The sequence below is a fragment of the Pristis pectinata genome, chromosome 5, assembly GCF_009764475.1.
Source record: "Pristis pectinata isolate sPriPec2 chromosome 5, sPriPec2.1.pri, whole genome shotgun sequence".
Taxonomy (NCBI): domain Eukaryota; kingdom Metazoa; phylum Chordata; class Chondrichthyes; order Rhinopristiformes; family Pristidae; genus Pristis; species Pristis pectinata.
The window spans coordinates 71,610,195-71,623,332 of record NC_067409.1 but is presented as its reverse complement, the minus strand read 5'-3'; the positions used below and the strand labels follow the sequence as shown (position 1 = coordinate 71,623,332).

Below are 13,138 nucleotides of genomic sequence, written 5' to 3'. Positions count from 1 at the left end.
CAGGGGAGTCACGATAGGATACAGGAACTGTGGTGTACAAAGGCAATAATAAATCTAGTCAAAAGGAAAAGAAAAGCTTACAAAAGGTTCAGAGAGCTAGGTAATGTTAAAGATCTGGAAGAGTATAAGGCTAAAAGGAAGTAGCTTAAGAAGGAAATTAGGAGAGCCTGAAGGGGACATGAGAAGGCCTTGGCAGGCAGGATTAAGGAAAACCCCAAGGCATTCTACAAGTATGTGAAGAGCAAGAGGATAAGATGCGAAAGAATAGGGCCTATCAAGTGCAGCAGTGGGAAAGTGTGTATGGATCCAGAAGAAACAGCAGAGGTACTTAATGAATACTTCACATCAGTATTCACTACGGAAAAAGATCTGGGTGATTGTAGTGGGGACTTGCAGCAGGCTGAAAAGCTTGAGCATGTAGATATTAGGAAAGAGGATGTGCTGGAGCTTTTGGAAAGCATCAAGTTGGATAAGTCGCTGGGACCGGCTGAGGTGTACCCCAGGCTGCTGTGGGAGGCGAGGGAGGAGATTGCAGAGCCTCTGACGATGATCTTTGCATCATCAATGGAGACGGGAGAGGTTCCAGAAGATTGGAGGGTTGTGGATATTGTTCCCTTATTCAAGAAAGGAAGTGGAGATAGCCCAGGAAATTATAGACCAGTGAGTCTTACCTCAGTGGTTGATAAGCTGATGGAGAAGATCCTGAGAGGCAGGATTTATGAACATTTGGAGAGGTATAATATGATTAGGAATAGTTAGCATGGCTTTGTCAAGGGCAGGTCGTGCCTTACGAGTCTGATTGAATTTTTTGAGGGTGTGACTAAACACATTGATGAAGGGAGAGCAGTAGATGTAGTGTATATGGATTTCAGCAAGGCATTTGATAAGGTACCCCATGCAAGGCTTATTGAGAAAGTAAGGAGGCATGGGATCCAAGTGGACATTGCTTTGTGGATCCAGAAATGGCTGGCCAACAGAAGGCAAATAGTGGTTGTTGAAGGGTCGTATTCTGCGTGGAGGTCGGTGACCAGTGGTGTACCTCAAGGATCTGTTCTGCCACCCTTACTCTTTGTGATTTTTATAAATGACCTGGATGAGGAAGTGGAGGGATGGGTTAGTAAGTTTGCAGATGACACAAAGGTTGGATGTGTTGTAGATAGTATAGAGGGCTATCAGAGGTTACAGCGGGACATAGATAGGATACAAAGCTGGGCTGAGAAGTGGCAGATGGAGTTCAACCCAGATAAGTGTGAAGTGGTTCATTTTGTTAGGTCAAATATGATAGCAGATTATAGTATTAATGGTAGGACTCTTGGCATTGTGGAGGATCAGAAGGATCTTGGGGTCTGAGTCCATAGGATGCTCAAAGTAGCTGCACAGGTTGACTCTGTGGTTAAGAAGGCATATGGTGTATTGTCCTTCATCTATTGTGGGATTGAATTTAGGAGCCGAGAGGTATTGTTGCAGCTATGTAGGACCCTGGTCAGACCCCACTTGGAGTACTGTACTCAGTTCTGGTCACCTCACTACAGGAAGGATGTGGAAGCCATAGAAAGGGTGCAGAGGAGATTTACGAGGATGCTGCCCAGAATACAGAGCATGCCTTATGAAAGCAGGTTGAGGGAACTCGGCCTTTTCTCTTTGGAGCGACTGAGGATGAGGGGGGACCTGATAGAGGTATATAAGATGATAAAGAGGCATTGATCGTGTGGATAGTCAGAGGCTTTTCCCCAGGGCTGAAATGGTTGCCACAAGAGGACACAGGTTTAAGGTGTGGGGAGTAGGTATAGAGGAGATGTCAGGGGTAAGATTTTTACTCAGAGAGTGGTGAGTGTGTGAAATGGGCTACTGGCAATGGTGGTGGAGGCGGATACAATAGGGTCTTTTAAGAGACTTTTGGATAGATACATGGAGCTGAGAAAAATAGAGGGCTATGAGTAAGCCTAGTAATTTCTAAGGTAGGGACATGTTCGGCACAGCTTTGTGGGCCGAAGGGCCTGAATTGTGCTGCAGGTTTTCTATGTTCTAACAGCACTGATGTTCAGAGGAATCTTGGGGCGCAAGTCCATAGCTCTCTGAAAGTGGCCACTCAAGTAGGTAAGGTGGTAAAGAAGGTATATGGCATGCTTGCCTTTATTTGGTCGGGGCATTGAGTATCAGAGCCAGGAAGTCTTGTTGCAGGAATATAAAGCTTTGGTTAAACTGCACTTGGAGTATTGTGTGCAGTTCTGGTCGCCTCATTGCAGGAAGAATGTGGAGGCTTTGCAAAGGGTATAGAAGAGATTTACCTGGATGCTGCCTGGATTAGGAGGCATGTGCTATAAGGAGAGGTTGGACAAACTGGGGTTGTTTTCTCTGGAGCGGCAGAGGTTGAGGGGAGACCTGACAGAGCAATGTCTAATACTAGAGGGCATGCGTTTAAGGTGTGAGGGGAGAGGATAAAGGATGTGCAGGGTAAATTATTAGTGGAAGTGGTAGGTGCCTGGGATGGGCTGTCAGGAGTAGTGGTGGAAGCAGATACAATAGTGGTGTTTAAGAGGTTGCTAGACACATGAATATACAGGGAATGGAGGAATATGGACCATGTACAGGCAGAAGAGATTTAGTTTAATTTGGCATCATGTTTGGCACAGACATTGTGGGCTGAAGGGCCTGTTTCTGTGCTGTACTGTTCTATGTTCTGTGTTCCACGTCTCCCTTCCTCCATTTCTGTGAGATTAGCTAATTTACTGTAGCATGCAGATTTTCTGCCCTTTGCATCTCATTAGAAGGAAGACTCAGAGAGGAACATCCAAATTGTCAACAACAACCTCCATTTGTTCAGCATCACACTGTAGCAAAATGTTCCAAGGAGTACATCTGACAAAATTTTACTCCATCAGCGAAATCTTGGGCAAAAGAGTAGATTTTATAATTTATTTTATAGCAAGAGAAGGAAAGAGGCAAGAAAAGGTTTAGGGAGGAAATTCCAGAACTTGAAGCCTTGGTAGCCAGAGGCAAGGCCACCAGTATGGGAATGATGAGGAGGCTGTAGTGATCTGAGGGGGTTGCAGGGCCGAGGGAGGGCCACTGAGTATTTCCAACTTTTTCAGGGTCTATTTCAGACTTCAGATCTGCAGCATTTTGGGCAAGTTATAAACAGAGCACCTGTACCACTGATTTCACTCAAAGGGCTGAAGAACTTGAAAATTATATAAAACAGACTTATTTCACGTGTAACATTATTTCTCTCTTTCGTAGGGAGAGTTACCAGTTATGCACTGAAAATTATACATACCAGATTGAGTCCTTGGTTAATTCTACGAGTTTATTTCCGTCTGGATCCAGAATAATGTCAGTGCTCAAATTGGCATCATTATCGTGGGCGGAGGAGAAGTTTGTCACCACTCTAGCTGGTAATCCCAAGCACCGAAGGACTGGTGAGGGTTAAAATAATACAACACATTCGATACTTTCTCAAAGGCAGCAAAACTGAGCAGAGCCCAATCTTTAAATGAAATGACTCAAACATGTGAATGTCATGTTTATCAATTTGACCAGTATAAAAGTTGATCAGTGTTGGAACGCTGCGTAAGTAATTTAGATTATTCCATCTGACAGTTTTGAAAGTGTGCAAATCATGTCTGGAAATATATCACACTGACCTGTGATCCCAGAAGCATTTTCAGGTCTCACTGTCCTATAACCCCAGAAACTGCAGCTAATCTCACTGCTCTCTGACCTCAGAAACTACAGCAGGGCTCATCGATGTGTGACTCCCTGAAATCATCTCCAGTTCTGCTGACCTCTGACCCCAGGAACCTTACTCAGTCTCACTGACCAGCGACCCCAGAAACTGGGCCCAATTTACTGCTCTCTGACCCCAGACTGTACTAGGTCTTACCCCAGATACCGTATCTGGTCTCAATGACCTGTAACCCTAGGAACTGTACATAATGCAATGGCCTGTGACTCAGAAACCACACCCAGTCCTTTTGACCTGCAACCTCTGGAATAATGTCCAATTTCACTTACCTGTGTTCCCAGGAGATGTCATTAATCATTACTCTGAGCCATCCAATTAAACTAATATTAGTTGCCTTGGAACAAATACAGCTTCTGTGAGATGTGGCAGATTGGTGAATTACTTTCTCTTCAACAACATCAGAGATTGGGGGACCTCAAGCCACACACTACAACTCAAACCATGGATACAAAAGTTACAACTCAGTCTTCCTGTCCTTACAACAACTGAATTGCGACAAATTATTGGAAGATTCATACTTTTGAGGTGAAAATCACAAATCATTAGGTGCAATGTGAGCCCCCAGGCTTCTCATTACTGGACCTCTTGCCTGACATTGTCATAGGTTCATAAAGACACAGAATTGCACAGCACAGAAACAGGCCCTTTGGCTAAACTGGTCCATGCACAACCAAGATTCCCATCTAAGCTAGTCCCATTTGCCTGCATTTGGCCCATATCCCTCTAAACCTTTCCCACCCATGTACCTGTCCAAGTACCTTGGTATTGGTATTGGTATTGATTTATTATTGTCACTCATATGGAGGTACAGTGAAAAACTTGCCTTGCATACCGATCGTACAGGTCAATTCATTACACAGTGCAGTTTCATTAAGTTAGTACAGAGTCCATTGATGTAGTACAGGTAAAAACAATAACAGTACAGAGTAAAGTGTAACAGCTACAGAGAAAGTGCAGTGCAATAAGGTGCAAGGTCGCAACAAAGTAGATCGTGAGGTCATAGTCCATCTCAATGCATAAGGGAACTGCTCAATAGTCTTATCACGGTGGGGTAGAAGCTGTCCTTAAGTCTGGTGGTACATGCCCTCAGGCTCCTGTATCTTCTACCGATGGAAGAGGAGAGAAGAGAGAATGACGCGGGTGGGTGGGGTCTAATGTACCTGCCTCAACCACTTCTTCTGGTAGCTCATTCCATATACGGACCACCCTCTTGGTGAAAAAGTTGCCCCTCAGGTTCCTATTAAATCTCTCCCCTCTCACCTTAAACCTGTGCCCTCTAGTTCTTGATTCCCCAACCCTGGGAAAAAGATTGTGCATATTGACCCTATCCATGTCCCTCATAATTTTATACACCTCTATAAGATCACCCCTCATTCTCCTATGCTCCAATGAAAAGAGTCTCAACCCGCTCATCCTCTTTCCATAACTCAGTCCCTCAAGTCCCAGTGACACCCTCATAAATCTCCTCTGCACTCTTTCCAGCTTAGTGACATCTTTCCTATAGTAGGGTGACCAGAACTGAACACAGTATTGCAAATTTGGCCTCACCAATATAATCACCCAATAAAATTAAACATTAATCTTCACAGTGGAATAGCAATTTCTAAAAAAAATTATTTTGTTCATCCCTTTATTCTTGCTTATTAGTGTGAAACAACATTCAGCCTATCATCATTCATCCTTCGCCAACATCCATCCAGTCCTACAATCCCTTCCCTCATGGTTACATAACCACTTTCAGGAATTTTCCTTCTCCTCTGGGTGGATCACAAAGGAGATCCTTCTGTTATCAGTCACAAAGTTATCTTATACTAGCTGGAATACCTCTTCCCTATTTCTACTTTTAAAATGAGGCTGGACTCTGAGTTAACCTTCCCCTATCATTTACCATCCCTTTGAGATGTGCTGATGATTGGTAAATTTAAATGGGTAAATTGGTTTGTTATTGTCACATGTACCGAGGTACGGTGAAAAACTTTGTTTTGCATGCCATCCATACAGATCATTTCATCAAATCAGTGATGAAGGTAGTACAAGGGAAAACAATAACAGAATGCAGAATTATAGTGTTACAGTTACAGAGAAAGTGCAATGCAGGCAGACAATAAAGTGCAAGGCCGTAACAAGGTAGATTGTGAGATCAAAACTCCATCTTATCGTACAAGGGGTGCATTCAATAGTCTTATAACAGCGGGATAGAAGCTGTCCTTGAGCCTGGTGGTACATGCTTTCAGGCTTTTGTATCTTCTGTCTGATGGGAGGAAGGAAGAAGAGAGAATGTCCATGTCCATGGGGTCTTTGATTATGTTGGCTGCTTCACCAAGGCAGTGAAAAGTGTACACAGAGTCCATGCAGAGGAGACTGGTTTCTGTGATATGCTGAGCTGTGTCCACAACACTCTGCAGCTTCTTGCAGTTTGATACAAAACTAACTGGGAAAATGGGCCATGAGGAGGATATAAACAATGGGGTGTGAAGGTACCAGATGGAATGTGAGGGGGGGAGTATGAAATCATCCACCTTGGTATGGAAAAGCAGAATTTTTAAAACATTGAGTGACTCATAAAGATTGGCATTCAGAGCAAGCTGGATGTCCTTATACATGAAGTACAATAAGTTAACATGCAGATTCAGCAAGCAATTAGAAAGACTAAGGGCATGAAGGCCTTTATTAAAGGGGGCTGGAAAACACCAGATTAACTCCTAGGATGAAGGAGCTGTTCCATGAGGATGGATTGAGAAGAATTCAGTGGAATAGACATTTATTCTCTGGAGTTTAGAAGAATGAGGAGTGACTTCATTGAAACATGCAAGGTTCTGACAGGGATTGACAGGGTGCATATGAGGGTGGTCTCCTCAGGGTGGAGAGTCTGGAACAAGCAGGTAAATTTCTGGGATAAGGGATCAGAAAATGAAGACTAAGAGGATGAGGTTACGAATTATTAGAATGCTCTTCCTTCGACTTGTGGATTCTCAATCTCTTGGTATATTCAGGGATAAGACCTTTGGATATTAAGGGTACCAAAGGAAATGGGGACAGTGCAGGAAATTTGCTGCAGAATGTCATCCACGGTCTTATTGAAGGTGGAGTAGCTTCCCCTTTATCCACTGTGTAGTACAGCCTCAAGACCTATTGAGATTTGTCAATCAGTATTACCCTTGCAAAAGGCAATATTTCCCGTCAGCGCATCCACATTCTGATTGTGTGTATCTGTGCATGTGTTTGTATGAGACAGACTGTGTGTGTAACTGTGCATTTGTGTAGATGTATGTTCTTGTGTGACAGAGTCATAGAGTCAGATTCACAGAGTAAGACAGCATGGAAACAGGCCCTTTGGCCCAACTTATCCATGCCGACTATGGTGCCCACCAAGCTCGTCCCGTTGGCCCATATCCCTCTAAGCCCCTCCTATTCATGTACCTATCCAAGTGACTTTTAAGACAGAGAGGGGACCTGAGTTTTGCATGTGAATGTGTGTATGCAAGCGTGACTCTGTGTGGGTGGGTGGGTGTGTGTGCCATGTTATGTACAAGCCATGTTACACCACTATATTATGTACAAGTCTCTCACTGTTTTCATGGCATACAAATCTAGAGACATGATTCATGTTCTTACCTGTGTTTAAAACTGCAGCAAAGACCCAGCACTGTCCATAACAAACAGGCCACTTAGTCTCGAAATACTTTAACAAGATTTCCACGCTGCTATTCCAGGCCGTGGGAGCCACTCCATTCTCGTATTGCCCGCTCCAATTTCCAACAAGAACACCGTCATCATCTTTCGAGTTAATCTGGTCAAAGAAAATACTTGTTCATCAATGCTGTGTTTTGCACAAGTCAGAAAAAAGAGCAAACTATTGGCCTGGAAAGTTGTGAGGGAGATAACGGGGTGGCACAGTGGTACAGTGGGTAGAGCCGCTACCTCACAGCTCCAGAGAGCCAGGTTCAATCCTGACTTCAGGTGCTGTCTGTGTGGAGTTTGCACGTTCTCACTGTGACCGTGTAGGTTTTCTCTGGGTGCTCCAGTTTCCTCCCACATCCCAAAGAGGTTCAGGTTGGTAGATTATTTGGCCACTGAAAATTGCCCCTACTGTGTGGTAGTATCTGGGGGAGCTGATAGGCCGTTAGGAAAATAAAATGGGATCACTGTAGGATGTGTAAGTGGGTGATTAATGGTCAGCACAGACTTGGTGGGTCAAAGGGTCCTGCTTCCCTGCTGTATCACTCTCTGACCTATTTAACAGAGACTGTTAAATCATGAAGACAGTGCAGACAACATTTTGATTTCAAGATTCATATCTTTGCTTTCAAACCTGAATATCTTGTTTCTTCCTTCCCTATAACTTCCTAAAAGCCCTGCAGCCTTCTGAGTGTGTTCCTTCCCAACTTCAATAGCTCCACCAGAGGCAGGCATGCCTTCAATTGTTGAAACTCTGAGCTTGGAAATTCTCTCCATAACTCTCTCTGTCTCTATCTCTCCTTCTCTAAGGCAGCTCAGCAATGCAGCACTTAGAGCTGCTGCCTCACAGCTCCAGTGACCCAGGTTCAATCCTGTGCAGAACTTGCATGCTGCCCCTGTGACTGTCTGGATTTGCTCTAAGTGCTTCAGTTTTCTCCCACATCCCAAATGGTTGTTAATTGACTACTGTAAGTTACCCCCTATTGTTGGTTAATGGCAAAAACAATCCAAAAGGAGAATTGATGGGGATGTGTGAGAGAAGGTATGTTCCAGGGGTACAGGACAATGAGAGGGTGACTGGCAGGATTGGTCCCCTGGAAACTAGCATGGACCTGCTGGGCTGAATGGCCTCCTTCTGTGTTGCTTTAACTAAACAAATTTGTTCTGCAAAATCTTTTTCCTTGACAAAGCTTTTGATCAATACACCATTACAACTTCTTATGGTATTGGTATTGGTTTATTATTGCCACTTGCAAGACAAAACTTGTCTTGCATACCGACCGTAGAGATCAATTCATTACACAGTGCAGTTGCATTGAGGTAGTACAGAGTGCATTGAGCTAGTACAGGTAAAAACAATAACAGTATAAAGTGTCACAGCTACAGAGAAAGTGCTGTGAAATAAGGTGCAAGGTCACAGCAAGGTAGATCGTGAGGTCAGAGTCCATCTCATTGTATAAGGGAACCATTCAATAGCCTTATCACAGTGGGGTAGAAGCTGTCCTTAAGTCTGGTGGTACGTGCCCTCAGGCTCCTGTATCTTCTATCCGATGGAAGAGAGAATGACCCAGGTGGGTGGGGTCTTTGATTATGCTGGTTGCGACATAAAACACGAATTTCTTTAGCCTCCTGAGGAAGTAGAGGCACTGGTGAGCTTTCTTGGCTGTGGCATCTACGTGATTTGACGAGGACAGGATGTTGGTGATGTTCAGTCCCAGGAACTTGAAGCTCTCAACCCTCTCGACCTCAGCATCGTTGATGTAGACAGGTGCATGTACACCACCCCCTTTCCTGAAGTGAATGACCAGCTCTTTTGTTTTGTTGACATTGAGGGAAAGGTTGTTGTCATGACACCATTCCACTAAGCTCTCTATCCCTTTCCTATACTGCAATTCATCGCTGTTTGAAATACGGCCTACAACGGCCTACAATCATCTGCAAACTTGTAGATGGAGTTAGTGCAGAATCTGGCCACACAGTCATGTGTAGTTCTGTGTCAAGTTTTCTCTGAGAATAATCCTATGACCACCGTGCATTAAAGGTGCTAAATAAATTAATGTTGTTGCTGTACACTATTTATCTTGAAGTTTGATCAGTCCTTAAAACATCTCCTGAATGGTTAGACATCGAATATTAAATTAGACAGGTTTGGTAAACAAAGGGCATTATGAGCTATAAAGGAACCTTCAATCAAACAAACCAGGAGACAAATCTAACTGCCTTCCTCATCAACAGAGACGTTCACTTGAAACTCTCTGAATAAAATTAAATGCAACGAGGGAGTTGGTATAGCTGATGAGGTCCAAGACAACAGCTTGAGAACTGCAAAGTAACAACAGCTCTCTCTGTGCTGTAGATGTTATATCTGGTCCAAATTTTACTTTGTGCCATCTGGTTCAAAGAGATTTCTTTCCACAGTAATAATATTCTTCTTGGGTCAAGAAACACTTTAAAACTGTATATTTGTTAAAAGAAAAATTCTTAATTCATCAAACCACAGCTTTGTCTTGTGAATCAGAGTTTGAACGTCAAAGTATAAATGCATCACCAAGGCTGAACAGAAGAGATGATGATGAGGTAAATCCAGCAGTTCTGTAACACTGGATTTACCTACATGTCCAGCAGTTTTACTGAGACATGTCACTTGCTGAGGATGACTCTCAGTCAGTGAGTTGAATTTTACTGGAAAAGTATCAGATAGCAATGAAACCAGGGAGAAAGCAGAAGCCCGTCAAATGTAGAGTGCAGTAAAATGGTATCAAGGAGCCCTGTTAAATTGAAACTAACTGAAATCATGGGGAAAGTTCTCCATTGGCCAGAGTCATATCTCACACAGAGGAAGATGGTTGTGGTTACTGGATGACAATCATCCCAGCCCAGGACATCACTGCAGGAGTTCCTCAGGGCAGTGTCCTAGGCCCAACCATCTCCAGCTGCTTCATCAGTGACCTTCCTTCTATCATAAGACCAGAAGTGGGGAGATGTCTGCTGATGATTGCACAATGTTCAATTCCATTCACAACTCCTCAGGGAATGAAGCAGCCCATGCCTGCATGCAGCAAGACCTAGACAACATTCAGACATGGGCTGATATGTGGTAGGTAACACTCATGCCACAAACATGTAGACAATGACCATCTCCAACAAGAGAGATTCGGACACCCATCCTTGACTTTGAATAGATTCACCTTTACCGATTCCCCATCATTAACATTCGGGGGTCACTTTTGACCAGAAACTCAGCTGTCCCAGCCACAGGAGCAAGTCGGATGTTGGCTATGCTGCAGTGCATGTCTCACCTCCTGACACCCAAAGCCTTTAGTCAGGAGCCGGATGAAATAATCTCCACTTGGTAAATTATTGTCACATGTACTGAGGTACAGTGAAAAATTTTGTTTTGCATGCCATCCATACAGATCATCTCATCACATCAGTGCATTGAGGTAATACAAGGGAAAACAAGAACAGAATGCAGAATAAAGTGTTACAGTTACAGAGAAAGTGCAGTGCAGGCAGACAATAAAGTGCAAGGCCATAATGAGGTAGATTGTGTGGTCAAAAGTCCATCTTATCGTACTAGGAAACCATTCAATAGTCTTATAACAGTGGTATAGAAGCTGTCCTTGAGCCTGGTGGTACATGTTTTCAGGTTTTTGTGTCTTCTGCCTGATGATTTTGTAACTTGCCTGGATGAGTGCACCTCCAACAACTCTCAAGAAGCTTGACAACATCCAGTTCAAAGCAGCACTCTGGATTGGTACATCACCATTCTAACATTCATTCCTCCAGCAGCAATGCACAGTAGCTGCAATGTGTAGGTACCATCTACAAAATGGATTACAGTTACTCATCAAAGTGATGTTACCTGACGTCTACCACCTACAGGGTCCAGGACAGCAGCAGATGGAAACACTGCCATCTGCAAAATCCTCTCCAAGTCACACATCGTCTGTGCCGGCTCTAGATCTTAGAACTTCTTCCCAACCTCAATGGGAGCTTCTTCATCACACAGGTTGAAGTGCTTTAAGAAGGTGACTCGCTGCCACCTTCCCTAAGCAACTAGGGATGGGAAGCAAACATTGGTCTTGCAGGGGTCACTCAGATTTTTGGATTAAATTAATAAAAAGCAATCCTCTATATTGCTTGTACAACTAATAGCATTCTCAATAAATGAATGTGGACTTTGTGGAGTATCTGTGTTGGTTTTATATCAACATTTTAACACTGGGATGGGATCAGAAGATATGTCACTCCCCTGATTATAGTCTCTTATATAACTTGTGAACTTCTTAATTTCTTGTACATAAAACATTTAGTCCAGCCCAAATCCTCTCCCTTTCTCACTTAATCCCAATTAATCTAAATTAATTTATTAAAGGCACAAAATGGGATAATTAGAAAACAAATCAGCACATTTTCTCAATACTTTCTTTCAGTCTGCATATTGGTCTGGGCTTTTAAAAACTACTTAGCATTTAAAATTATGATCATTTTGGGGCAACACAGTGGCACAGCAGGTAGTGCTGCTTCCTCACAGCTCCAGTGACCTGGGTTCAATCCTGACCTCAAGAGCTGTCTGTGTGGAGTTTGCACGTTCTCCCTGTGACAATGTGGGTTTCCCCTAGATTCTCTGGTTTCCTCCCACATCAAAAGATGTGCTGGTTGGTTGATTATTTGGTTAGTGTAGATTATCCTTAGTGGAGGTGGGTGGTAGGTGAAGGGGGGAGTTGATTGGTATGTGTGAGGGAATAGGTTACAGAAAAACAAGTGGGAAGATGGGACTAATGCGACTGCTCTGTGAACTGGCACAGACTTGATGGGCCAAATTACCTCATTCTAAGTCATAAGGAAATATGAACAATGAAAGGCCTTTTTTGTTGAGAGAGAACAACATTTCACGGAAAATCCTTCATGCCAATAATTTTATTTTGTACTAAGTCATGCAAAATCTTCAATTTCTTAAAATAAAGATCATTTTTGAGCAATTTTTCACCCCTCTCTGAACCTCTCATAAAATAGTAACTTCCCCTACCATGTGATATATTTAATCCCATATCCCTGTATATCCCTGTATATTTCTCTCTCTCTGATCTCACTCAGTGTTTACTTACTCTGCTTAACCCCGAGAAAATCAGTAGGTTTCCTTTTTCAATGTCATAGAGTCGGAGACAGGCCCTTCAAGCCAACTGATCCATGCCAACCGAGAGTCCCATCTAATCTAGTCCCATTTGCCCGCATTTGGCCCATATCCCTCTAAACCTTTCTTATCCATGTACCTGTCCAAGTACCTTTTAAATGTTGTTAATGTACCTGCCTCAACCACTTCCTGTGGCAGCTCATTCCATATACTGACCACCCTCTGGGTGAAAAAGTTGCCCCTTAGGTTCCTATTAAATCTTTCCCCCTCACCTTAAACCTGTGCCTCTAATTCTTGATTCCCCAACCCTGGGAAAAAGACTATGTGTATTGACCCTATCTATGCCCCTCATGATTTTATACACCTCTATATGTGCTGATGATGATTCTTGAATCACTTGGTAAAAATGCTGCTTACAGCCTAATTAAGCCTTTGATCATCTGCCCAATATTGTCCTATGTGCCTTGGTGTCAAATTTTACTTGCAAAGAATCTTGGATCATATTACTCTGTTGATGGCGCTATTTTGTTAGATATGCTAAAGTCATTGTTATAAATGCCAAATTGAATTCACTGAAA

The 13,138-nt window shown here is 43.2% G+C and overlaps 1 protein-coding gene across 1 annotated transcript in view; it reads right to left on the bottom strand.

The window, feature by feature from the left end:
* Nucleotides 1-13,138, bottom strand: part of LOC127570496 (coagulation factor XIII A chain-like) — a 106,599-nt gene that overhangs the window by 48,231 nt on the left and 45,230 nt on the right. The window contains exons 7-8 of the mRNA XM_052016129.1: nt 7,361-7,535; nt 3,278-3,416 (exon numbers count right to left, since the gene is read on the bottom strand). Of these exons, the coding sequence (XP_051872089.1) occupies nt 3,278-3,416; nt 7,361-7,535 (314 nt within the window). The remainder of the gene's footprint in view (nt 1-3,277; nt 3,417-7,360; nt 7,536-13,138) is intronic.